The sequence below is a fragment of the Rhinolophus hipposideros genome (genome assembly GCF_964194185.1).
Source record: "Rhinolophus hipposideros genome assembly, chromosome: 9".
In the NCBI taxonomy this organism is placed as follows: Eukaryota; Metazoa; Chordata; class Mammalia; order Chiroptera; family Rhinolophidae; genus Rhinolophus; species Rhinolophus hipposideros.
The window spans coordinates 17,472,728-17,498,584 of NC_138055.1; the positions used below are offsets into that span (position 1 = coordinate 17,472,728).

At 41.1% G+C, this 25,857-nt stretch overlaps 1 protein-coding gene across 5 annotated transcripts in view; it reads left to right on the forward strand.

Moving 5' to 3' along the window:
- The window catches only part of GNPTAB (N-acetylglucosamine-1-phosphate transferase subunits alpha and beta), a 64,243-nt gene that overhangs the window by 32,635 nt on the left and 5,751 nt on the right, over positions 1 to 25,857 (forward strand). For all 5 annotated transcript variants that reach the window (XM_081059678.1, XM_081059676.1, XM_081059675.1 and 2 more), the window contains 14 exons: positions 552 to 616; positions 885 to 1,019; positions 7,187 to 7,348; positions 7,731 to 7,910; positions 8,082 to 8,252; positions 9,784 to 9,907; positions 11,057 to 11,260; positions 11,963 to 13,053; positions 15,137 to 15,336; positions 15,559 to 15,778; positions 16,483 to 16,596; positions 17,991 to 18,076; positions 18,336 to 18,434; positions 23,394 to 23,561. In XM_081059678.1, coding sequence (XP_080915804.1) covers positions 552 to 616; positions 885 to 1,019; positions 7,187 to 7,348; positions 7,731 to 7,910; positions 8,082 to 8,252; positions 9,784 to 9,907; positions 11,057 to 11,260; positions 11,963 to 13,053; positions 15,137 to 15,336; positions 15,559 to 15,778; positions 16,483 to 16,596; positions 17,991 to 18,076; positions 18,336 to 18,434; positions 23,394 to 23,561 — 3,019 coding nt within the window. The remainder of the gene's footprint in view (positions 1 to 551; positions 617 to 884; positions 1,020 to 7,186; positions 7,349 to 7,730; positions 7,911 to 8,081; positions 8,253 to 9,783; positions 9,908 to 11,056; positions 11,261 to 11,962; positions 13,054 to 15,136; positions 15,337 to 15,558; positions 15,779 to 16,482; positions 16,597 to 17,990; positions 18,077 to 18,335; positions 18,435 to 23,393; positions 23,562 to 25,857) is intronic.

A 25,857-nucleotide genomic window follows, 5' to 3' on the forward strand; every position in this document is an offset into this window, starting at 1 on the left:
CCGATTTTGAAGATCAGAATTACAGCCCTCTGACCTCTCTCCTGTTTTCCATGATCGCCGAATGTCAGCAGCAACTTTGCTGATCTCATTTTTTCCCAATCACTTTAGAACTCATTCCCAGTTGGGCTGTGTCATTGCCCCCCCCACCCCCCCCACCCCCTCCAAATCTGCTCCAGTCAGCCTTATCTGAATTCATGGTGACTTTCTTAAGAAACCCTGGGATCCACAGTGGCTCCCTGCTGTTAATCTAAATGCCACACTGGCCTAGCTTTCAAGAGCCCCCTTCTGTTGTCTCCTACATTTGGGATTTCTGTCAATTTGTCGTTTCCACATATCTGCTGCCTGCATGAATCTCTCCTTTGGTATTGCAAAATTTAACATTAATTATGCACTGATTTACATTGTTCCCGGTTGTTGGCTAGGTTAATTTTGTCTTTCCCCAACTACCACGTTTTGAGACCATGTATTATTTTAACAGCTCTCAAAATGCTTTGTACAGTGTCCTGCCAGACATCAGTGAAGTATTCATTTGATTGTATTCTTTATTGTAGTTGAAGGTGCTCACGCTGGAATGTTGAAAGGAAACAGCAAACAGACAGTTTGGAGGGGCTATTTGGTATGTTGATTTAAAATTAATTGTATTTTTGCAGTAGACTAGAATAAAAGTTTGAGTAATGTAGCTCTTTTACGTTGAGAGGCTTTTTCATGTTTGCTTTTTCTCTAAGGTTGGCTTGCTAGTGTTAGTAAATGTTGATGTAGGTAATCTTAACGTTCTTACTTTGAAGCCCACGTGATACAGTAGATCTTTGCTGGTTTTCTCAGCTGTAAGTTTCCCCAACCTATTGACACAAGAGTGAGCTGTGTTTTTCCCCCTTTTGTTTTAGACAACAGATAAAGAAGTCCCCGGGCTAGTGCTAATGCAAGATTTGGCTTTCCTGAGTGGATTTCCACTGACATTCAAGGAAACAAATCAACTAAAAGCAAAATTGCCAGAAAATCTTTCTTCTAAAATAAAACTGGTAAGAGCATAGAAAATAGAGCAAACTAGTATAGTACATCTCACTTAATGCATGACTTCTCTTGTGGTTCATTTCGTTCATAGAATAGCTGACAATCATAAGAAGTATAGAGGGTTTCTATTCTGCCACAATATGTTGTCATGAAGATGGCTCGCTATTTATAGGAGATCCTCATTCCTTACTCTTAATTTGGGCAAAATTCTAAGAGTCTTATTTGGTTTGCTGGTGTCGCAGATAGAAGCAGGATCATTTGTTTAACAAGTGAGCTTCTACTGTGTGTCAGGGGCTGTTACACCTGTTACGAATATAGCAGTGGACGAAAAAGACAAAAGCCCTGATGGAACTTAGAGTATAAGGAAATGGAAGCAAAAGAAGGAAGAGATGGGGAAAATCATACATGTGGTAAGTACACACAGGCTCCAACCTGCATATTTACTGGGAGCTTTTGCTCAAAGGGAGTATGCTTCAGACATTTGGAACGTTTGCTAAGGTGAAATCTTCATTCATTAATAGCTAACTGAGCCATTAACGTAGTAGGATTTATACTTACTAACTCTTCACGCTTGACCAGTGATGCCATTTGTCAGAGTTGACTTTGGAGGCTGCCCTGTGACATGCCTTTTCCTTAACATTTATTGTTTTCAGAGCTATTTGCCTGGTTGATTTAGAGCACAGTCCATGTAGGTATACTTTCCTTTTGACCTTATGTCAAGATTCCTGCTATTCTGTCAGAAACATTCCAGGCTATAAACCATGGGTGTCTTTTCTCTCAGAAGAAAGGGCGTAAAGTTCTTGGTTCGGAATTTGTTAGGCTCTGGTTTTCTTGATTCTACAAAGAAATGCTCTTTAAATTCTGTCACTGTTTAGCTTACTGATTCTTTCTTCCTGCTGATGTTGCTGTCACTGATGTGATTTGCTACACCTATGTATGGTAGTACAAGGTTAGGAGAAAAACAGGCCAGCTAGTGCAACCGAAAAACAAATGAGCTCCTTCTAGGGATTCAATAACTCAAACCTACTAGGTCTTACTATGTCCTGGGGATTTTCTAAAACTTAAATCAGTTCCAGAATGTCTTGTTTAATCTATTGAAGTGTTTATTTTAGGAATAAAATTCACAGACATGATGCCATGTTTTAAAAGAGCAGGTGCATAAGGTAGTTTCAGGGAAGTCACTAAAAGAAAGAGCATTAATACAATATTACTGTAATTTACTGTGACCTTGAATGTGTCTTGAACAGAGGGTTGAGCGGGCAGAGAGTCCAGACAGGACAATATGCTGTTCACCCTACCTGCACTATCCCTGCTGAAACAAACGACCTGGTCAGCCTTCAAGGATCCCGTGCAGCCCTCCTCTTTTACCCCATGTCTCGGATCCACACAGACATTTCCTCTCTACATGTCAAGTGGAAGGCTGTACTACGCTTCTCTATGTCTAATCTTATACTATCTTGTTTTGTTGAATACTGAGTATGCAAACATACTGTCTTCAAATGAGATTATAAATAGCTTGAGGACAAACCCATGTCCTCCGACTTCTTTTGCACACCCACTCAGCAACCACTATCATTGAATTAAACTAAATGTGAGAATGCACTTGAGAGCTTTGGGAAGGTTTTCTACCTGCTCTGACATATGTTAAAGAAGAAGTGAACAGAAACCAAACATCAAATAATAAATGAAAAACCCATCATGAATGAAAACACGATGATTTAGAGTGAGCTGAAAATATGGACAATCTGATTTCTCAAAAGGTGAATTCTGTGTCCATCACATACAAAAATTCTATAGATAAGTTAGTGGTAATTAATCAGGTCATAAAGACTCACCTCAAGGTATCTCCAACTAGAAAACCTTTAATAGAAAAGACTAAGTTATAAGACTATAGTCCACAGAAAAATTTTTATGAATTCAAATCTATTTTCTTGCAAATAAAACCTTTTTCAAGTCCTACTTCTCCTCCGTTCCCTCAGAGGGGTGAGGATGGGGATTCTGGTTTTACTCTAAACAGAACAATGAAGGCAAAGTAATGTTGTATGAGTACAACATGGTACCATGAGCCTAAAGTGACTCCTGTGGATTATCGTACTGCTGAAGCGTTGCCCTTTATATTACAAGACGTTGTATGTGGCAGGTTTGTATAGTCATAGCCTTTCTTCTTGCTCATTCCTTCAACAAGCATTTCTTGAGTGGTCCCCTAAGTGCCGGGCCCCAAAATAATCACTAGGGGTACAAAGGTGAATAGGTAATTCCTATCCTGAGACACTCACAGCCCAGGGAGGGGTCTCTGGGATAGAACTGAGCTCTAGGTGGCAGGAGGAGGCCACCGGCCTTGGCAGAGGCCTCGTGGCAGCCTGGGAGAGTGAAATGGTTCAGCTGTTGAGGTCCTGAGGTCCAGTGCGTAACAGCCCTTTCCTCTCACATGCCACAAAGCACCTGTAATGTGGCACACTCTACATGGAGCTCTGGTTTCCTTCCCCGACAAGCTTGCTTCTCCCAGTGAAGCTCTGAGTGTGGTTAACGGCATTATTTCTATTTTTTGTAGAAACATCCACTTCCCCTTTCATTTTTCCTTCCCTCTCCCCCAACAGCTGAGTCACTGGGTCATGTTGAGGGTCTCATAGATGTTTCTGGAAGCATTCTCGTCCTTGGCACCACTGAGAAGACACTTACTCAACCCAAATATCTTGCTGGACTGCGGCAGCGTGGCTGAACTGGTTTCCTTGCCTCCAGCCTTCTCTTGTCTAATCTCTATCTACTACATCTTCCCCTACTGTGTTCCTTAGAATGGGGTCCTTCTCCTCCTCCTAAAGATGCTTCCTGCCTCCAAAATGAAATCCAGGCGCTTTACCCGGAGATCTTTCTCAATCTGGCCTCAGCCTCCCTTCCCAGTCTTGGCACCAGTACAATCCCTGCCGGGGCTCTGGCCTCAGCAACAGTTGTCCCAGTTCTCTGCAAACACCATTGACTGTGAGCCTCTGGCCCTTTGCTCAAGTTGTTCTTTCTTCTTGGAATGGTCTTTCCTACTCTCTGCTGGGAGAATGGTTGCTTTGTTCAGGGCCCAGCCAAAATGCTTCCTATCTGCAAAGCCTTCCTTGCCCCCATATACCCACAGCCAAGGTGGTCTCACAGCACTTTGTGTAAACACTTATTTGGAAGGGAATCACACCCAAAAACTATTTAAGTGCTTTTATTCAGTCAGTCATCCGTAGCACAGTAACAAACGTCTTGAAATGTCAGTGGCTTAAAAAGAGCAAAGGGTAAATGGGTCTGTAGGAGTAGGTGTCTAAAAGTTGCTCTCTCTTTGAGAAACTTGTGATTTAAAGAATTTAAATAAACTTATAATTTCAAGTAAGAATCTGTATATGGAGGCAGTTGCCCAAGCTAAGAACTCCAGCCTTTGGCTCTTGTTGCAACCACTCTTCCTTCCCTCCTCCTGTCTCCCTTCCTGAAAAGTAATTACGGTGTCCAGGATTGGGGCGCCTCCTAGTGGCCAGCGCAGGAGACCTCCTCCCCGCCTTTTTCACCTCTCAAAACTTGGTTGATTACAGTGGTAGACAATCTTTCTCATATATATAAGTATTCCCTTCTGCTCCTTACTTTTCATCTCTCTTCCAATTATTCTATAGTTACCTTAGGAAAATGTCTGTGAAATTTCAAAATAGTTTTCAAGAATAAAAGCAGTTTGGAAGAAGAGATAAAGAAAAGGTTAGTTTGTCATTAAATTTTCAATTAGAATATTAAAGCACTACATTTATTATTCTAGAATAGTGATTTTAGCACTCTCAGGAGCCCTCACAGGTGCTGTGGGAGCCACTGTGGGTGGTAGAGAAGGGCAGGGGAGGCTGGGAGTGGGTAGTGACTGTGTAGGTACCACACAGACAGAAGACTGTTCGCCCTGCATGGCCTTCCTCCCATCTGCCCCCCACACCTAGGCAGGGGGGTGACAACAGTGCGGGCTGACCTTCAGTGAGGGCTGAGTATATGTCAGGCACTGCCAAGGTGAAAGAAGATAGGAAGACAGTACACACACCAGCACATACACACATACACCCACACACAGTTTGTGTTAAGAGGTAATGGCCAGCATAAGAAAAAGGGGGAAGGGTATAAATAAAATTCTAACTCTAACCTCTAGTTTTCTGGCCTACGTAACCCGAGGAACCCTTGAGAGGTGAGCGAAGTATAGTCGTGTTGCAAATACAAGAGCTCAGAATGAGCCCATCATAATTTGTGTTTACTTCTGTTTTACAAATGAAAAAAGAAGGCCCTGGGCACGATTAGAAAAGCCAGGTCAACAGAAGGATTTTGCTGTTCTAGATTAGTGGTTTCCAATCCTCTCCCTGCCCTTTTTAGTTCTGAAAGGCCTTTTTCATAGGAAATTGTAATCCAGAGTTAGAACATAAACAGATCTAGAGTGGTTTGGACTCTGGTGGAGGTGGGGAAGCCTGTTCCTAACACATGTTGATGCTTATAATGCTCCCTCTTAGGCTTACGACCACTTCAAAAGCTTTGCTCCCAAAGGTGCTTTTCCTATGGAAGTGTTACCAGGAATGACATCGTACCTCAACTCTTTGTCTATTTTTTTTTTTAAAGATTTTATTGGGGAAGGGGAACAGGACTTTTATTGGGGAACAGTGTGTACTTCCAGGACTTTTTTCCAAGTTGTTGTCCTTTCAGTCTTAGTTGTGGAGGGCGCAGCTCAGCTCCAGGTCCAGTTGCTCTTGTTAGTTGCAGGGGGCACAGCTCACCATCCCTTGCAGGAGTTGAACTGGCAACCTTGTGGTTAAGAGGACACTCTCCAACCAACTGAGCCATCCCGGGGGCAGCTCAGCTCAAGGTGCCATGTTCAATCTTAGTTGCAGGGGGCGGAGCCCACCATCCCTTGTAGGACTCAAGTTGAACCGGCAACCTTGTCGTTGAGAGCCCAGTGGCCCATGTGGGAATTGAAGCGGCAGCCTTCGGAGTTAGGAGCACAGAGCTCCAACAGCCTGAGCCACCCGGCCGGCCCAGCTCTTTGTCTTTTTGAAGGAAAGAATTCAGTCAAGAGACAGAGTTTGTGCACTGTAGAACAGCAAGAAGTTTATTAGTAAAGCAAGTACACTCGGAGATAGGGAGCGGGCTGACCCAAGAGAGGGAAACAGCCCCTCCTTAGATTGTGTGAGAGTTTTTATTTCTATGGGTAGAATTTTCTCCCCCTATCCCTCACTAGTACCTCTCGCTCTCCCAGTTGGCATGTCTCATATTCCCTTCTCGCGCCCAAGGTTGCCTGAACTCATTACAATGGCCCTGAGAAGCAGGGTGTACATTCTGATAAGCAGGATGGTTTCTCTCTCTTTCTAGCTTCTTATAACAATACATCCCTTTGATTGAGGGGCATGTGTGATCCTGGAATCCTGCTGGGCTAGTAAGGCATTAGTGTGCCCTAAGTGAGGGAAGCTGCAAGAGGTGTTTGACCCAAGTAGGAGCTGCACCAAGGAGCTTTATAACCGGGGCTGGGTCTCTCCTCCTGCTCATTTCTACCTGTCCTATCAGAAGCACTGTGAGCAGCTCTGCCAGACACTCCTCCTAGGTATGGGGCACAGAAATTGCTAGGACGCCCTGCTAGCAGACCTGCTCTCCACTAATCCAGTGAAGTTACATTGTAGGGCTTAATCCCAGAATAAGGAAATGGGTAATATTCTAGAACAAAGGGCACAAACTGGTGACCAGATGTATTTTGTTCAAATATATGACAATCAAAAACATTTGAGCCGGCATTGAAAATTGGGAGATTTCATGTAATTCTCAGGGATTCTGATCTCTGGAAATCTGACAGCACTGGGTGGCATCGGGTAGTGGCCACAGCTTTCAGATGTGGCCTAAGATGTCCCATTTGCCACAGTCCCTACCACTCCTTCTTGTTTTTAATAACTGGTCTGTTCCATTCATTTGGGAAAAGTGACCTGTTTAGGTTTTCTTGTTTTTTGAGATGTAGGCTTGTTATTTCATATATATGTGAAACTTTTCATCTTTAAATATATATACTATATATTTAGATGTATACTATGTATACTGTATATTCTATATTATACATACACTTAAAGTTCAGTGATCAAATTGGGAATATAAAGGTGTCTCTTCTTTAGGGCTCAGTGTCTCCACAGGTAACCCTCTTGTTATTTTATAGTTGCAGCTGTACTCAGAGGCCAGTGTAGCCCTTCTAAAATTGAATAACCCCAAAGATTTCCAAGAACTGAATAAGCAGACGAAGAAGAACATGACCATTGATGGAAAAGAACTGACCATAAGTCCTGCATATTTATTATGGGATCTGAGTGCCATCAGCCAGGTAAGGGATACAGAGATTCTTTTAAAACCCAAATCAAGGATTTAGATCGTTAAAGATGTATAGTCACTATATTAGAAGAAGGAAGAGGGCTTGGAACTTTTCTAATTTTCCCGTCACTGCCATTGGTTAATATTAATTGAAGTGACTAGAATCAGATCCAAGAATCTTTTCTAAAAAGTGTGGGAAAGAAAAGTCAGATATTTGTGTTGTTGTTTTAACTATGCTGAATGTTTTGTAGGTTTTGTAATGTTTAAAAGTAAGACTGGGTCTTTAAAAGTCTGCCAGAGTGTCCTGAGAGTAGAGAGGGCAGGGGGAGAGACAGGAGGAGGAGGTGGGACTGAAGGGACATTTTACATCTTCATGGGCCAAATGTTTTTCTCAGTCTAAGCAGGATGAAGACGTTTCTGCCAGCCGTTTTGAAGATAATGAAGAACTGAGATACTCACTGCGATCTATCGAGAGGCACGCACCATGGGTTCGGAATATTTTCATTGTCACCAATGGGCAGATTCCATCGTGGCTGAACCTTGATAATCCTCGAGTGACAATAGTGACACACCAGGTATGTGACTTCATATATTACAGGGCTGTGGTTTCTTTTTCTGTCTTTTACCTAATTTCATTCCCCTCATCCTTCTCACTTCCATTTCTACCTATCTTATTCCTTCCTCACTTCCTCCTCCCTCCAAAAAAGAAAATAACTCACTCACTCTCTTTCATTCCTCGTTAAAAGGATGTTTTTCGGAATTTGAGCCACCTGCCCACCTTTAGTTCACCAGCTATCGAAAGTCACATCCATCGCATCGAGGGGCTGTCTCAGAAGTTTATTTACCTGAACGACGATGTCATGTTTGGGAAGGATGTCTGGCCAGATGATTTTTATAGTCACTCCAAAGGTCAGAAGGTGAGTATCCAGGAGGAAGCGATGTCTAGCTTGTAAGTTAGAAACGGGAAATCAGGAACAGTATATATACTACTGTATTCATATTTGATCAAGTAAGCATGTCAAGTGCTAAGCCCAGGAAAGTTAACAATTTGGGAGAAAGAAAGCTACCTCCTAGTAATTTTTCACTTTTCTACCTTCTCAGATGTCCAGAACCCACTCTTTTTACCCAGCCCTCTAAATTTTCTACTACAACAGCAGCAGAAAAAGCAAAATCACTATGAATCACAAAACCCTGGTTACAGTGTCAGCAAAGTGACCAAGATAGAAAGTTAGCTCAATTTATTGCTTAAAGACCTGGATGCAGTTTCACGGAAGGCAGCTGGTCTCACTGTGTCTTTGAGAGGCAGGAAGGGGAAGTGGTTATGAGCACAGATTTGGGAGCCAGCTGTTTAGAACCGTGCTGGGCAATGACCTGACCTTTGTGTTTCCTGCCTCACAGTGGGGAAAAGAGGAATACCCCGTAGCGTTGTCAGAAGGATTTATTGTTAGGCTGGAGGCTTATCACCGTAAGCTTGTAAGTGATAGAACTCTGCAACTGTACGTGGTAAATGCACAAAGCTACTTTTTCTGTCGTTGTTTATGCCACCCTGCTGTGCTCATTCTCTGGTCCCCCTGTTCAGCGGCCTCCCCCGTGTCAGATTGTAGGGCTGCAAAGTTGAGCTGTGGCTTCAAGGGGGAGACACACAAAATCAGTGATTCTGTAGTTATTTCCGTTCCGGCAGGTGTGCCCTGGGTGCCAAGGAGTGGGAGCACAGGAGGTTGAAATCAGACAGGAACCGGGAAGAATTCCCAGCTGAGTGGAAATGAACTTTGACGAACAAGTAGGAGTTAGTTAGTTTCCAAACAGATGGAGTGGGCAAAAGGCATGGAAACTTCAAAAGGGGAACATGCTTCGTTTAATGATTTTCATTTTAAAAGTAACCGTGTCCCGTATCACATTTTGAAAGGAGGTGAGTCCACAACTCAGATTGCTGCACTGATTAATTTATCACAGAATCTTATGCTTAGGGTGTTTAGTGTTCATCTGCAGCTTTTCTCAGCCTTGAGACAAGATTATGCAATAATACACTCAGGAGTTAATGACAGCTGTTACAGGAAAGCACTGACTTGTGTGGTATACTTTCCACCTGCTTTGGCATGCCTTTGTACTCACATTCAAGTCTGACATGTTGCTATTTTATTTCAAAATGTATTATAAGACCCTGGTGTGAGAAACGATCCATGAGTTAAGTCCTGGTCTTCTTTCCTCGAGGAATGGAACAGAGTAAATGTGCTCAGTAAGAACTGCCAAAAGAATACAACTTAGAAAATGACTACCGGTGCAGGCAAACTAAAAGCAAACTATGCCAATGAATGTAGTCAGCCCGTGGAAAATATTAACCTTTGCTAGAGGCTCCGTTTTTATTTTTTTTTAAAGGAATCCTAATTTGAGAGCTAAAAAGTGTCAGAAACCAGAAATGGTTTTACATTCTCTCTGGTTTTATCGTAGGTTTATTTGACATGGCCTGTGCCAAACTGTGCTGAGGGCTGCCCGGGTTCCTGGATTAAAGACGGCTATTGCGACAAGGCTTGTAATAATTCAGCCTGTGATTGGGACGGTGGTGATTGCTCTGGTAAGGATGTGTTCCAATGTAATTTGCTTCAGTTTATGGAATTTTTTCATTCCTAATCATTAGTGAACATGGACAGTGAATTAAACTTTCTTCAGATATTAAAACAATCAGTAATCCAGAGACTCTGGAGGTGATGACTAGTGTCTGTGTGATCCAGCTTTTCGTATTATCCATCGATGATGGATATCCAGGGCATTTTCCCATGTTGGCCTGGCACTTGAAAATGCCTTATCTTATTATTGAAAATATGGAAATCAGGAATACCCTTAATCATGTAAGCCAGAGAGCAAGGACATCTGTAACTGGTTCTCACAGGAGCTCATGGCTGGTGGCTTTCAGCAGCAGATGGCTATACATAGGTCAGTGCATGACTAAAGAGATGGCAAAAGAAATAAATGTCTCGTCTCCTCAGCATTTCTTCTCCCTTTCTTACATGCTTATATTTGGACTTGTTGTTAACAATAGGTTCTTTACTTTTATTTATTGTCGTCAATTTATAAAGCATTTAAATTTGTGAAACATTATCCATTATCCACCTTAATTTCTTAGTCGCCTGAGAAAGAGAGAGTATATGCAGAGATGTTATCATCCCCGTATTCCATATGAGGAAACAGATTTGGAAAAGTGTTGAGTGCTGGAGGAAACAAAACTTCAAGTTGTGTTTCAGTCAGATCTACCAGATGCTCTTTTGAGAAATAGAAGCAGCTGCAGGGAGAACACACAGACGTACAGAGTGGATCTGTGCAGCACAGAGAACTCAGCCACTACTAGAACGTGCACATTGGATAACGAGGTTAGCACCCATAGTCGGTCATGTTTCAGGCAGTTCTGACAGCCACAGTCTTTGGGATAACCTCTTCCTGTGTCCCTATTCTTCCCTCCACATCTACACATGTCCCCTGAAGCAGTTTTGAGGTCTGTGCCTCTCGGTTGCACAGATAGTAAGTGCCCAGCCCACAGTCAAGTAATGCCCCCTTTTCAGTTCGTTTTCTTCTTAAGCTACACGAGATATCTTACTAAAGAATGAGGTGAACGCTTTCTGACTGAAACTCAGGCATCCACCTTGAAAACACTATTAAGAAATAAGGAACTATCTCTTTTTTAAGATTACAAGTGAAGCAAGGTTCTGTTTTCCTTGTCCCTCTGTAGGTAACAATGGAGGCAGTCGCTATGTTGCAGGAGGCGGAGGAACTGGGAGTATTGGAGTTGGACAGCCCTGGCAGTTTGGAGGAGGACTGAACAGTGTCTCTTACTGCAATCAAGGCTGTGCAAATTCCTGGCTTGCTGATAAGTTCTGTGACCAAGCCTGCAATGTCTTGTCCTGTGGGTTTGATGCTGGCGACTGTGGGCAAGGTATATTTATTGCCATAAAAACATAGAAGGATAAGGGGATAAAACTTCTTGATAAGTAGAGAGGGTTTCGGCTCATTGTTATTATTTAAAGTAATTATTCTCAGTGTATCCGCTTCCCAGCTTTGCATCCAAACTAGTTGTAAGTTAAAAGAGAAGAACACAGATCTTTAGAAAATAGAAAACACTAAGGCTACATCTTTTCCTTTATTGCTTGAGTCTGATTTTTCTTTTTACTAAGCTGATTTACCTTTGCAGAAAAATACATGATGATGGTTTAATTTGGAAATAACAAAAGACCAATAATTTATTAGATAAGGATAGTTTGAATACTATATCTTGTGTTTTTTTTTGTTGTTGTTGTTATTTTTTATATCTTGTTGATAGCTTATTAATGGAGGTTGTTCTGGCAGAAAGTTGTATTTTTTCAAATGGACAAAAAGATGGAAGTTGACCATTGGAATTTGCTGTCAAGAATTGTGTGATATCTTGGTAGAGAGGCAGACTCAGCAAACATTCCATGTTGATAATTGTGATGGCTTCAGATAGTAAAATGAGCCCTCTGCCAATAGCTCTTAGATTAGAACTTCTGATTACTTTGAAGTCCATTTAAAAGCACTCTTAGTAGAAACTCAGACTCTAAGATTTAAAGGAAAGGGAAGTGCCTAATTCTTTTTTAAGTCATGTTTGTGCTTTTTCTTCTAGATCATTTTCATGAATTATATAAAGTAACTCTTCTCGCAAACCAGACTCACTATGTTATTCCAAAAGGTGAGCACCTGCCTTATTTCAGCTTTGCAGAAATAGCCAAAAGGGGAGTTGAAGGCGCTTATAGTGACAACCCAATAATTCGACATGCTTCTATTGCCAATAAGTGGAAAACCATCCACCTCATAATGCACAGTGGAATGAATGCTACTACAATACATTTTAATCTCACACTTCAAAATGCAAACGACGAAGAGTTCAAAATCCAGATAGCAGTAGAGGTTGACACAAGAGAGGAACCAAAACTGAATTCTACGACCCAGAGGTCTTACCAAACTTTGGTTAGCCCCATAACGCTTCTTCCAGATGCGGAAATCCTATTTGAGGATGTTCCCAAAGAGAAACGCTTTCCAAAATTCAAGAGACATGATGTTAATACAACAGGGAGATTCCAAGAGGAGGTGAAAATTCCCTTGGTAAATATTTCACTCCTTCCCAAAGAGGCCCAGTTACGTCTCAGTAGCCTGGATTTGCAATTGGAACGTGGAGACATCACTGTGAAAGGATACAACCTGTCCAAGTCAGTCTTGCTGAAATCGTTTTTGATGAACTTACAGGATGCCGAAGTACAAATAAACCAAGGTGAAAGAAATGATAGTTTGGAGGCCCCACTGGCAAAACAGGTTCACAAAAGCATGTTGCCAAACAGCTTAGGAGCATCTGAAAGGTTACAGAGCACAGCTTTTCCAGCAGTGACAATGAAAGTCACTGGCCACTACCAGCATCAGAATCCAGCCTCGGTCTTGGAAACCAAAGCAAACTTTAGATCTGAAACTCAGACCCAAAAAGTAGGGGGCGGAAGTGTGTGGAAAGAAAAGTTCTCATCTCTGATGGTTCCACTGGAAACGCATGTGCCCAAAGAAAACAAAATCACAGGGGAAGAAGAGAAAAACAGAGTGGAGGACGATCCTAAAAATCACATAGATCTTAATGAAGTATTACCTGGAAGAAAACTGCAACATTACACAGACAGTTACCTGGGCTTTTTGCCGTGGGAGAAAAAAAAGTATTTCCAAGACCTTCTTGATGTAAGTGACATCCAGCCTTGTTCCTTCCCATGCTCAGAAAAAAATAACCTTGTTAAGTGATAATAATCTGATAGCAGCTACATTTTGTCCAACACTTGTCTGTGCCAACCACTGAACTACATGCTTTTCTTAGGTGGTTTCATTTATTATCCCAGTAGCCCTAATAATAAAAATAGCTTATAGCAGTTTCTCCTACGTGTTGTTATCCCCATTTTACAGTTTAGAAGATGGTCTTATTGTGAAAATGAGCAAGGGATTCTGCCTGGGGCATAGCCTGAGTAAGCGGTAGAACAGGAATGGTATCTTTACTTGCCATGCTGTGATTTCAAAAAATGCTCTTGTGTGCACTGCATGAGTCAGATCTGATATTTTTCCAGCTTTGCTGATGAAAAAAACCAAGGTGAGAAGTTCCTTAGCTTCCCCAACATCACAACAGCTAGTCAGTGTGAGCCGAATGTCAGAGTAGGAGAGCTTTCCCTCCCGAACCCCAGCCTCCACAGAGCTGTGGTGTCTGTATGTCTCCCGAGTGCCGTCACTGCGAACAGCTGGGGAAGGCAAGATGCTTAGAACACAGTCGCTGCTAATGGTTATTCAAAGAGCAAGTCGGGAACACAGATTTGTGGACGAATAATTGTAGCAGTGTGACAGGTATCTCTGTTGAGGTGTGTGCAAGGAATCCAGAAGGAACATTCCTTAACTTTGCCTGGAGGTATTGGGAAAGACATCCTTGAAGAAGTAAGTACCCTGTGAGCTGGCCTTTGAAGGGTGGGTAGGAGTTAACCAGTTAGAAAACTCCTGTGGGATTGTGAACAAATCCCAGCCATGAGTGGCTGTCAGGCTGGGAGAAAGGGGGATGAAGAGGGCAACTATGTCTTATTCCTTTCATTGTCTTCAGGAAGTATCTTGTACCTGGCATAGTAGGCATTTATTAATTGTTGAATGAAGGAATGCAGAGTTTGTGCCTAGGTTTATTTTCACACTGTTTTTCCTTATTTTAATTGCAAAAGTACTATAGGCTGGTGTTAGAAATTGCAAGCGATGTAACAAGAGATACAGTAAAAAGGGGAAAGGTCTCCCTCCTTCCTTCCTTATCTCCCCACTTGAGATAATCACGATTGTAATTTGGTGGGTATTTTTCAGTATTTTTCTATAGGTATGTAAACATATAAACCATATGGTTTCTGTTTTGCAACAGTGAAGTTACACTATACATACACTGCTCTGAAGTTGCCTTTTGATTTGTGACATGTGAGCAAATTGCCCATATCACTGCCATTGTTCTTTTTAACAGCTGCAGGTTAGTTCCAGTGTTTTGCAATTTCAAGTAGTATTGCAATAAATATTCTCATACACATATCTTACTCTTGAGGATGTTTTTATCTCTGTAGGTAGAATTGCTAGGTTAAAGGGTCTTGTGCATGGAAATTTCAATATGTCCTTCTGAAATGTTGTACCACTTCATACTTCTACAAATAGTATCCACAACTGGTTGTTTCACCACAGGCTAACCAACACCGGTTATCCTTTTTACATTTTTATAGCTTGAGAAGCAACACTATTGTGTGCTTTGTAAAGTGTGTTCATATTCTTTGCCAATATTTGCCCATTCAGTCAGTTTTATGTCTTACAGGGTTCTTTACATTTTATAATACTAACACAATTATATGGTGAAACCAGTTTGTATTTTAGTCCGTGTGTTCAAAAGTCAAGTACTTGCTGCTTTGAAATCACCAGTAGAAAAGCTTGATACGAAAACACTATCAAATTTATTTGTAAATAAACTTTCTAAATGTTGTATTGAAGGCTATGACATCTCCTGGTTAATGACTATTCTTTGGCGAATCCCCTTCATGCTACAGCTGTTGTTCTCAAGCCGATGTTGGTGATACTTTCACTGGAATTCACTTTAGTCCTGCTCTTAGTGTCATTTAAGTGACGTGTGAGTGCTCATTTCATTTGCCCCTCATGGATCGTTAGTGACTAGTCATTACCACACTCTATCAAACGACACCTCTATCTCTTGTTAACCGAGTATCCTTGTGCACTAAACATAACGCTGTGTTGTGTGGAATTCTCTTTTCAGGAAGAAGAGTCATTGAAAATGCAATTGGCATACTTCACTGATAGCACACATACTGGGAGGCAACTGAAAGATACATTTGCAGATTCCCTCCGATACGTAAATAAAATTCTGAATAGCAAGTTTGGATTCACATCTCGGAAAGTCCCTGCACACATGCCTCACATGATCGACCGAATAGTTATGCAAGAACTGCAAGATATGTAAGTCTGGCTTGTGTTTGGGTTGTTTGCATGTGCTCACAGCTAAGGCTGCTTGAAACTGACATCTTTGCCGTGCTAAATTTATGGCTCTAATATTTGAGGAGTTACATGTTGAAGGTATTGTCTAAATAAGTGGGAAGGAAACAAATGCCAACTCCACAGATGTTAGGCACTGTGTATATTTTAAACATCCCAAGCTCATTGTGTGTTATATCTGTACAGGTTCCCTGAAGAATTTGACAAGACATCATTTCACAAAGTGCGCCATTCTGAGGATATGCAGTTTGCCTTCTCTTATTTTTATTACCTCATGAGTGCAGTTCAGCCATTGAATATATCTCAAGTTTTTGATGAAGTTGATACCGACCAATCTGGTGTCTTATCCGACAGAGAAATCCGAACACTGGCTACCAGAATTCACGACCTGCCTTTAAGTTTGCAGGTATTGCATTTTTTCCCCCCTAAACTTTGTGACGTTTTAAATAAAACTTTTAATTGTGACACTTTCTTTTTCTCCCCCTGTATCTGTCAGTGTAAGTCAAGTAAAAGCAATTCTTAATATTTAATGAGGGTTTTCCCAGCTAGTCCATTTTCAGTGCCAGAATTAAAACCAAATTTGGAGTTCATATTTTATGAGATTACTTTTTTAGGCTTGCAGTGCGGATCGTTATTGTCTTGTCTGGAGAAGAGCCAGACCCTCCCTGAGTTTAAGACTCTCATGACGAGTTCATTCAGGGGCTTCAGGAATGGCCGACTGGAGAGCCCAGCCAGGCCCGTGACGCTGCACAGTACTTACTCCCTGTCATGGTCTCCTCCGGTCCCAGGAGTAGGAAGCTCACTAGTGAGAGTGCCAAGATGCATCCAGCTGCAGGTCAGCCTTCTGGTGATCTCCCGGACCATCTTGTGTAAAACGGTACCTCACAGTACAGGATGTTCTACTTTGAGATGAAGATGCAGTATTTGTATTTGTTTCGTCTCGTTCTGCTCTTCTTAGGGTATCTTTAGCACAAGAATCGTATAGTCAAAGTCTCTTTGAAGATAGAGTTTATTAAACATTTTGGAGACTTTTACATAGTTTTTATTTTTAAAACCACAATCATTACTTGTAACGTACATAGGAGGTTTATCCTTTTATTTTTCTTTAAGGATTTAACGGGTCTGGAACACATGTTAATAAATTGCTCGAAAATGCTTCCTGCTAATATCACTCAACTAAGCAACATCCCAGCCACTCAGGAAGCCTACTATGACCCCAATCTGGTAAGTGGAATGTGTTCTTTTATGAAAAACAGAAAGTGTGTCCTTATCGGGTGTTATTTACACCATTTCTGTATGGCACTTCGAAAACTAGAAGTGGGCTCTGTGTGTATATATCATTTGGGTGGAAAGTAGCACAGATAATCCAGGATAATTTGTGTCTTGCTTTGGAATATCTTTTCTCCTACCCAATGGATGGTAAGCTAATATTGAAATCAGTGGCTTACCTTCTATAATCAGGCCTCCTATTCACTAAGGATGGCAGAAACTAGCTCTAAAGTATTCTCATTGGCTTGGGAGAATAGTCCTGAGGTTAAACAGTAACGAAGGAAGTACGAGTATTCGTCAAGTGGAATACCATCTTTCATCAAAGCTAAGCTGTTTTGATGCTGACACTTTCTTGATCTTCCCAGAAGGGGCTGTGGATGATTGACACACATGTTAGTGTGCCACTTGGCTGAAATGATTGGAAGACTGTTAATTATAAAATGCTTCTCAGTTTCAGAGAAGTGATAATGTGAAAAAAAAAAAGTGTATTTACAATTGATGGAACAAGGGTGTAATATAGCCATTAATTGATACTTACAATTAATTTTTACTGCTATATGGAAAAATGTTTACAAAATAAAATTCATTGGGGGAAAATTGGTAGTACCATATACACAGTATGATTTGAACTATGGAAAACTCCCAAATACCTTCACACATGCACACATACACCCCAAAAAGTAACAGAGATGACAATAGATTAAATCATAGGTGTTTTTTAATTTCCTTTTTCACACTGGTATTTTGCATATTTTCTATAACGAGTAGCTTTTGCTTTCAGAATAAATCAGAATCAAATGTTATTTACAAATTTTTTCCACCTTGCCAATCTTCAAGCCATATATAAATAATTTACAGTAAACTGCAGATAAGACATTTATAAATGAATGTAGAAAGAGTAACAAATCAATAAAAAATCTGGTTCCTGATTGAAGGAAATCATTCATTTAGCATTCACAGTGCACGTCAGGGACTGTGTTCCTCTCTTCTGTTCTCAGAGAGCCCTAGGAAGGCTCACAAGGAGACACAGTGTGATGAGTGGCAGCCGCTGGTGACAGAGGTTAGCACAGGAGCCATCAGAATACGTAGACAAACTATAAGTATCGTTGATAATGCGTTGGCTGGTTTAGCATATGACATGGATTAGTATATAGATATGTGCCACTTAAAACTTTATTTACAAAAACAGGCAATTAGCTTGTGGGCCATAGTATACCAATAAGATTTTTAAAAACATTGTCTTGATTACTAAGTATTTTGGTGCCCTCTTAAATTTTGCCTCTGAGGCAGATGCTTTGTTTGTCTTACCTGGTCCCTAGCCCTGAAGTAATGTCTGTATTTTCTCACAGCCACCAGTCACTAAAAGTCTAGTTACCAACTGTAAACCGGTAACTGATAAAATCCACAAAGCATATAAGGACAAAAACAAATATAGGTAAGTAGACATGCAATTTCCTCTTTGTTCAGTTTCAGAATAATTATTACAAGAATCTCGTATTTTCATATAGTTTTACAATAGTTTATTAAGCATTCTTTTAAAATGTATTTGAGATTGTTTTCTTATGTGAGATTGAAAGATTAAGTCATTCTGAGGATGTTGAGTCTGTTAAAGTTTTATAAAATGTATTTCTTATTGAAAGTTTGTTTTTCATATCCATGTAAATATTTACACTTTTTAAATGTTTGGTAATTAGGTTTGAAATCATGGGAGAAGAAGAAATTGCTTTCAAAATGATTCGTACCAATGTTTCTCATGTGGTTGGCCAGTTGGATGATATAAGAAAAAACCCCAGGTACTGGATTTTTAAATTAATTAATAAACTTTTTTTATTTATTTTTTTTAAAGATTTTATTGGGGAAGGAGAACAGGACTTTATTGGAGAACAGTGTATACTTCCAGGACTTTTTTCCAAGTTAAATTGTCCTTTCAATCTTAGTTGTGGAGGGTGCCGTTCAGCTTCAAGTTGTTGTCCTTTCAGTCTTAGTTGTGGAGGGTGCAGCTCAGCTCCAGGTCCAGTTGCTGTTGCTAGTTGCAAGGGGTGCAGCCCACCATCCCCTGCAGGAGTCGAACCAGCAACCTTGTGGTTGAGAGGATGCGCTCCAACCAACTGAGCCATCCGGGGGTCAGCTCAGCTAAAGGTGCCATGTTCAATTTTAGTTGCAGGGGTCGGAGCCCACCATCCCTTGCGGGACTCGAGGAGTTGACCTGGCAACCTTGTCGTTGAGAGCCCACTGGCCCATGTGGGAATCAAACCGGCAGCCTTCAGAGTTAAGAGCATGGAGCTCTAACTGCCTGAGCCACTGGGCCGGCCCCAATAAACTTTATTTTTTAGAGCGCCTTTAGGTTCACAGCAAAATTGAGCAGAAAGTGTCGAGAATTCCCATAACTTTAAAAATTATCTTTAATCATGCAAACACGCGTGGAAAAAAAAAGCAACAGAAATAAAGAGAACGGAGTGACTTATTTCTATTTGGAGCAGATGGAAATGCCTAATGATGGAGGTAGTGTTTAGACTAAGAGATAAGAGTTGTGAGTTGGGATAGGGTCCACTCATGCACAGACTTCTATGAGTCAAGTGATGTGAGCTGTTCAGTGCCACTGAGGGGTGGGACTGCATCACAGGGGAGGTGAGGCCAGACAGCGGGGCCTCTCAGCATTTCTAAAATTAAATATTTTTTATCGGAGTCTTTGAAATGGTTTTGGAAGTCTTCAGTTTCACCTCATTTAAACAATGATTTTAATTATACCGTATTTGCCGGCGTATAAGACGACCCCCTAACATTTCCACTCAAAATACAGAGTTTGTTATATACTCGCCGTATAAGACTACCCCCTCTTCCGCACACCTTCCACCCACCAAATAACTTTCAGTTTAAAATTTGCATCATACTTCTTTCTTTTGGCTGGTGCCATGATAGGGATGATAGGGGTTTGACTGGTCGACATTTTCTATGCTGTACTGTACAATGGTGCAGTATTGTGGTTGGCTGTTGGCTGTAAACAAAGCCTGATTTGATTGGTCCCTGCTCCCTGTTTGCCCGCCCTGTCACTATAGCAGTCTGGTCCACCCTTGCATCAGCATCTCCCTGGGACCTCACTAGTGCGCAAGTGCGAGCTCTTCAACATTCTAACAGGCACCATGATAGCGCAAAATCGCGAATCTTCAATGCATATGTAAAGAAATATACGGTAACCCGAATTTACCACACTCGCAAAATCGCACACAGCAGACCATACACCCAGTATGGTATCGCGATTCGCGATTTTGCGCTATCATACTGGGTGTATGCTCGGCTGTGTGCGATTTTGCGAGTGTGGTAAAATCGCATAACAGCAAAATCGCATAACAGCCGAGCATACACCCAGCAGCGCTGCTGATGCCTGAACGGTATGTGGAATGAAGTGGGCGGGCATCGGGAGGCCACTATGGCACGGGGCAAGCACTATGGGTAGTCTATCTGAAGTGTACCTGGCATATAAGACGACCCCCCCACTTGGAGGCATATTTTTCGGGGCCAAAAAATCGTCTTATACGCCGGCAAATACGGTAAATACTCTGAGATGTAAAAGTTCTAGACATGTTCAAGCCATGGTATTTTTTTCTGAAAATCCCATTCTTGTTTGGGGGTAGGGGCAGAAATTGGAATTTTAAGAAAAATGAAACTATCTTGAATGCTTATTTAGTGTATTTAGCAATTCAGGAAGTACTTTATTTCCTACAAAATAATAAATACATACTTCCCATAAGCCAAGTAAACAGTAAGACACAATAATTAATAATCACCCAGCCTGTTGCTCCTTTTGCACATGCTGTTCCCTCTGCCTGGAATGCCCTGCTCTAATTTTTAAAAATAATTTTAACTTTAAGAATCAATTTCAGTATGTGCTTTTTGCCTCCCCCGTTCTGTTGATATGCTCTCTCAGGCATTAGTGATCTGTAGTAATGCCATTTGAGAATTTGCAGTTCTTAGTTATACCTTCTCCTTTTATATCCTTATGCCTGTTTGCAATTTGTTGGATGAGTTGTTGAGTTCATTGACCTCTGTGGTACTTCGGGGGATAGGATTTTACTAAAAAGACACAATGGCAAGCCAAGCTTCACCTGCCAGGCCCAGATACACCCTGTGACCCTGAGCAGATTTTATCATTTTGAACCCTTTCTTGTTGTGTTTTACTTTTATGGGGGCTCATTTTAAGTCAGGAGTGGGAAAATCAGTCTTCTAACTAACTTCACCTCTAAGGAAAGGTTTACCCCTTCACAAGGAGTTTGGGCTGGCAGCACCCAGGCTTTGCTTTTCCCTCGGACCTCTTCATCGCTGCTGCTCTCCTGCTTGTGTTGGCTTCATCCTCAGGCTGGAGATGGGGCAGCTGCCGCAGTTCTAGATGTCCCTGCGGACAGAGCCCTGTTCTGAGGCAGAAAGGGCTCCCCCTTTGCTGTGTGTCACGTGTTGTCCCCTCTTCCTACACCAGTCACTGTGAAGGGGAGGGATTCGCTCATACTAATTAGAAGCTGCCTCTGGGTTGGGCTGGGGTCACCTCCCTGCAAGTCAGCTCAAGGGGATAGAAATACCGAACAAAGTGTAGTCTCTTTAGAAGGAGAGGGGAGCATTTGCGTGGCACCCTGAAGTGTCTGCTTTAGCTACCCTGTATCCTCACACAGCCTTTGTTTCATACATATACTTTCTTTAATTTTTCCCAAATTTTGAAAACATGTTGAAGATACAGAAAAAAATTTTTTTAATTTTAAATAAATTTGTATTTAAAAAAGTACAATAAATCCCATAAATACTTAACCCAGGTTTTAAAATTATCAGCCTTTTGTCATATTTGCTTGATCTCTCTTCATCTATTTACACATATACACACACATACAAAGATTTTGCTTTTTATTTTTGTTTTTGCTGAACTATTTGAAAATTAGTTGCCGACATCCAGACACTTTACCCCTAATTTAGCATATGTCTTCTAAAACAAAGTCACACCACAAGACCTTTCACACATATCTAAGAGCCTTAAACATTGACTAAATAATACCATCTAATAGATAGTCTGTCTTCAGATTTCCCCAGCTGTCTCCAGATGTTCTTTATAGCTGTTGTTTGTTTGTTATTAATCCAGGATATAGTAAAGGCTCATGCATTGTACTTGATTGACATATCTCTTTAGTATTCTTTAATTTAAAACAGTCCCCATGTTTAGAGAATAGCTAGGATAATGAACTTTCACATGCCCATTACTCATCTTCAGTAAGCAATTTATGGTTGATCTGGTTTCATCTAAACATACCCACTCCACCACTACCCAATTATTTTTACATCAGTCTCAGACATTGTATCATTTTATGTAAAATTTTCAATATATTTCTCTAAATTATAAGGACTCTTTAAAAATAACCACAACACCATTTATTATTCCTTAATACGATCAACTGGTCAGTGTACACATTTCCCCAATTGTCTTTTACATATCTTTTTCCCTTTTATATATTTTTTAAGTTTGTAGGTTTGAAGTGGCATCAAGTAAATTCATTACAATTAGGTCTGTGGGTTTTCCTTCAATCTCGCTCTCCCTCTTTCATCATATAATTTTTTGTGTGTGTGTATGAAGAAACCCAATTATATATTCTGTATATTTTCTACATTTTGGCCTTCTCTGATTGTATCCCAGTTGTTTAACATGTGCCTCTGTCCCTGTATTTCCTGTAAATTGGTAGCTGGATATGAGAGGTCTTTATTATTATAGATTAAAGTTTGGTGGGTTTTTTCTGTTGTTTTTTGGTTTGGGTTTTTTTGTTGTTGTTGTTGCTATTGTTTTAGCAAGTGTACTTCAGAAGTGCTGTTATCTACCTACCGTTTTCATGAGCCCTCAGTTTAGTGACTTTTGCCTTGAAGGAAACTTGAAACAGTAGGGAAGCACTTCTGTAATCTGCTTTTTGCCAGAACTCTAGCATCTTACAGTTTGCTTGAAGACATATGAAAAAAGAGTCATCAGGGGGCCGGCCCTGTGGCTCAAGTGGTTGGAGCTCTGAGCTCCTAACTCCGAAGGGCTGCCGGTTTGATTCCCAAATGGGCCAGTGGGCTCTCAACAACAAGGTTGACAGTTCAATTCCTTGAGTCCCGCAAGGGATGTTGGGCTCTGCCCCCTGCAACTAAGATTGAACACGGCACCTTGAGCTGAGCTGCCCCCCGGATGACTCAGTGGGTTGGAGCGCGGGCTCTCAACCACAAGTTTGCCAGTTCGATTCCTCGAGTCTGCAAGGGATGGTGGGCCGTGCCCCCTGCAACTAAAAAAAAAAAAAAAAAAAAAGAGTCATCAGACTCATAGAATCTATATAGCTTTGAGGCTATCCCAATGCCTATGTGACTGCTGTTAGTAATAACACTATCAGTTCAGAGATCTGGTTTTAGGTACTTACTCATTTTTCCCCTGATTACTAACAAAATGCTCCAGTCAGTTAACTAGTTAACTACATTTATTAAACACTTACTTTGGAGCATGCCAACTGGAAATCATTCATTTATTTCCACAGCTAGAAGGCACTTTCAAGATTATCTTTCCTAGCACTGTGTTACAGGTGAGAACTATCCAAAGGAAAATTTACAGAACATTACTCCCCCAGAGAATCATATCAGTAAATGTAACAACTTGGCACATAAACCATTTAAATATATTTGGAATCCATATTTCTTGTTTTGTTAAGTCAGGATCATCCTTATGCTAACCAGTAACCCTGGGTCTCTGTTACTTGCAGGAAGTTTGTTTGCCTGAATGACAATATTGACCACAATCATAAAGATGCCCAGACAGTGAAAGCTGTTCTCAGGGACTTCTATGAATCCATGTTCCCTATACCATCCCAGTTTGAGCTGCCAAGAGAGTATAGAAACCGTTTCCTTCATATGCATGAGCTGCAGGAGTGGTAAGTTCTCATGGTTCATATACATGTGTATTTTTTTTAGAGTAATGCAATTTTTTAAACGTGTTATTTGCTCTATAATTTCTTTGTAAAATACACTTACAGTTTTTATGGAGCATAAGAATTGAAATGTACTTTCTATTGAGCTCACTGGCCGAGCACATCTGCTGAGCCTTATTCATTGTCATTACTTCCATCAGAGTAGCCACCCTGTTTCTTGAGTACCTGCTATGTGGCAGACACGGTGCTGGGCAGTCTGTTTACTCTAGTCTTTACAATGAAGGGTACTGTCATTGCCATGTTACAGATGAGAATATGGTAGTAGAAGCTGAAGGGTTTGCTCAAGGTGAGGTATTAATAGTTGATAAGTGGCAAATCCTGACTAATCCCCTCCTCCCCTTCCCCTCACCCCCCCGCCTGTTTCACTATATTCCAAAGCCGGTTTGTAATATTTCCTTCATCTTTTATTTTACTACCATTTCCAACACTTAATTATAAAAACAATTTTATCTTTTAATTTAAGAAGATTTTTGACGCCTTACCTGCCCCCTGCTCCCCACTCCCCATGCCAGATGCTAGGAATATAAAGGCACAGAGGTGTAAAAGAGAGTGCTTTGGAGAGGGAAAGGAGAGATTGTGAAGGGCTGTAACTGAATTCCACTTTTTTCTTTAGAGAAATCTAAATCTAAATCTCCCCAACAGAGAGACTTTTTTAAAAGATGTTTGTCTTTATCAGATTTCATGATTTGGAAAGATAACTAATGGGAATGTGAGGGTTGGACTGGTAAGGAAGTTGTTTGGAGCGAGGCAGTGTTGTCTGGGAACTGGAGGCAGGGAGACAAGTGATAAGCTTTTCTGTTGTCCTGAAACAGACAGGTAAGGTGTGAACCAAGAACACAGCCCAGGAAATAAAGAGAAAGCAGTAGACAGAATTGGCAGAGATTTTAGTGAGGAAATGAGTAGACCCTGGCAGCTAGAATTCTTTGGTATCTTGGAGTTGGGTAAGACAATTAGCATGTATATTGCTAATATCTGTATTTTTTTCATAAGAAGTTTTTACTAAATCATGAGTCTTGTCTCCCAGAAACTTCTGGATTTGCTTCTCACCGTTTTCACTTTCCTTTTGCTCAGAGGAAAGAGACCTTGGATGGCTTCAAGTGTTAACTCCCCAAATGCAGTTTGTGACTAACTTTACCTTCAAGGGCTCAATTGAATAAAGGAGTGGACTTAAGCATAGTTTGACAGGACTTTGATTTCCGTGATGTACAGATGAGACGAATTGGGTGTAGGGTATTCTTTGCAGTTCACTGATCTGGGGCTTCTTTTTCCTCATCCTGACTTACTTCTGGGTCCTCTCTCACTGCTAACCCACCAACCCCTCCCTACTTCCTAGAAACTTTCCTTTTTCTTTTTTTCTTTCATGACACTGTGCTCTTGAATCCCCTGTCACCTTTCCCTGGTTCCTTGATTGGCTTTCTTTCTCGGGAATGGCACTTTGTGCACTGTGCAGTGAACAGTCTGTCTGGTGTGGCGTGGCCCCCTTCAGGGGCAGACACGGTGTCTTACTTGTATCTGAGTCCACAGTGTCTCCCGAGCACATAGTAGGTGCTCAGTAGATTGGTGGCTGAGGGAAGCTTGGTTCCCCTCCAGCTATTACAGGGTTCTTCGGTTGCTGGGGCAACTCATTAGCTGTATTACAACCTGTGGCTTTAGCTCTTTAAATTACACATAGATTCTGAATGACACTGTAGACATTAGAACTGACTGAGTTCGTTGTGATCAACAGACAGGAAATACAGAAGGGAAAAGTGTGTGGGAGAGTACCATTATAAATAATACGACCTGAGGTAGACTCATCTACTACCAGACAGTTGTAAATGAGAATCTGGAACGCAGCAGAGGCCTGTATTTGGTAGTTATTAGTATATCTTCCAAGCCTATGTTAAGCGTTTATTTAATCATAATAAATTATTCATTTATTATTCATTTATTTTCAAATTACAGATGAGGAAACTGCTATACCGCCTCCATTTATCCCCAGTATCCTATCTCCGAATCCAGTTGATTCTACTCTCAATGTGTCTCTTCTGTTCCTTCTTTTCACTCTCACTGCCCGTCATTCTTTTTTCATGCTGGGACTAACATGACTGCCTGCCTTTGGTCATCTGCTTGTGACATCATCCTTCTGGTGACCATGTTCACCCTGATTCATATTCATTCTCTCTCTCTCTCTCTCTCTCTCTCTCTCTCTCTCTCTCTCTCTCTCTCTCTCTCTCTCTCACACACACACACACACTCT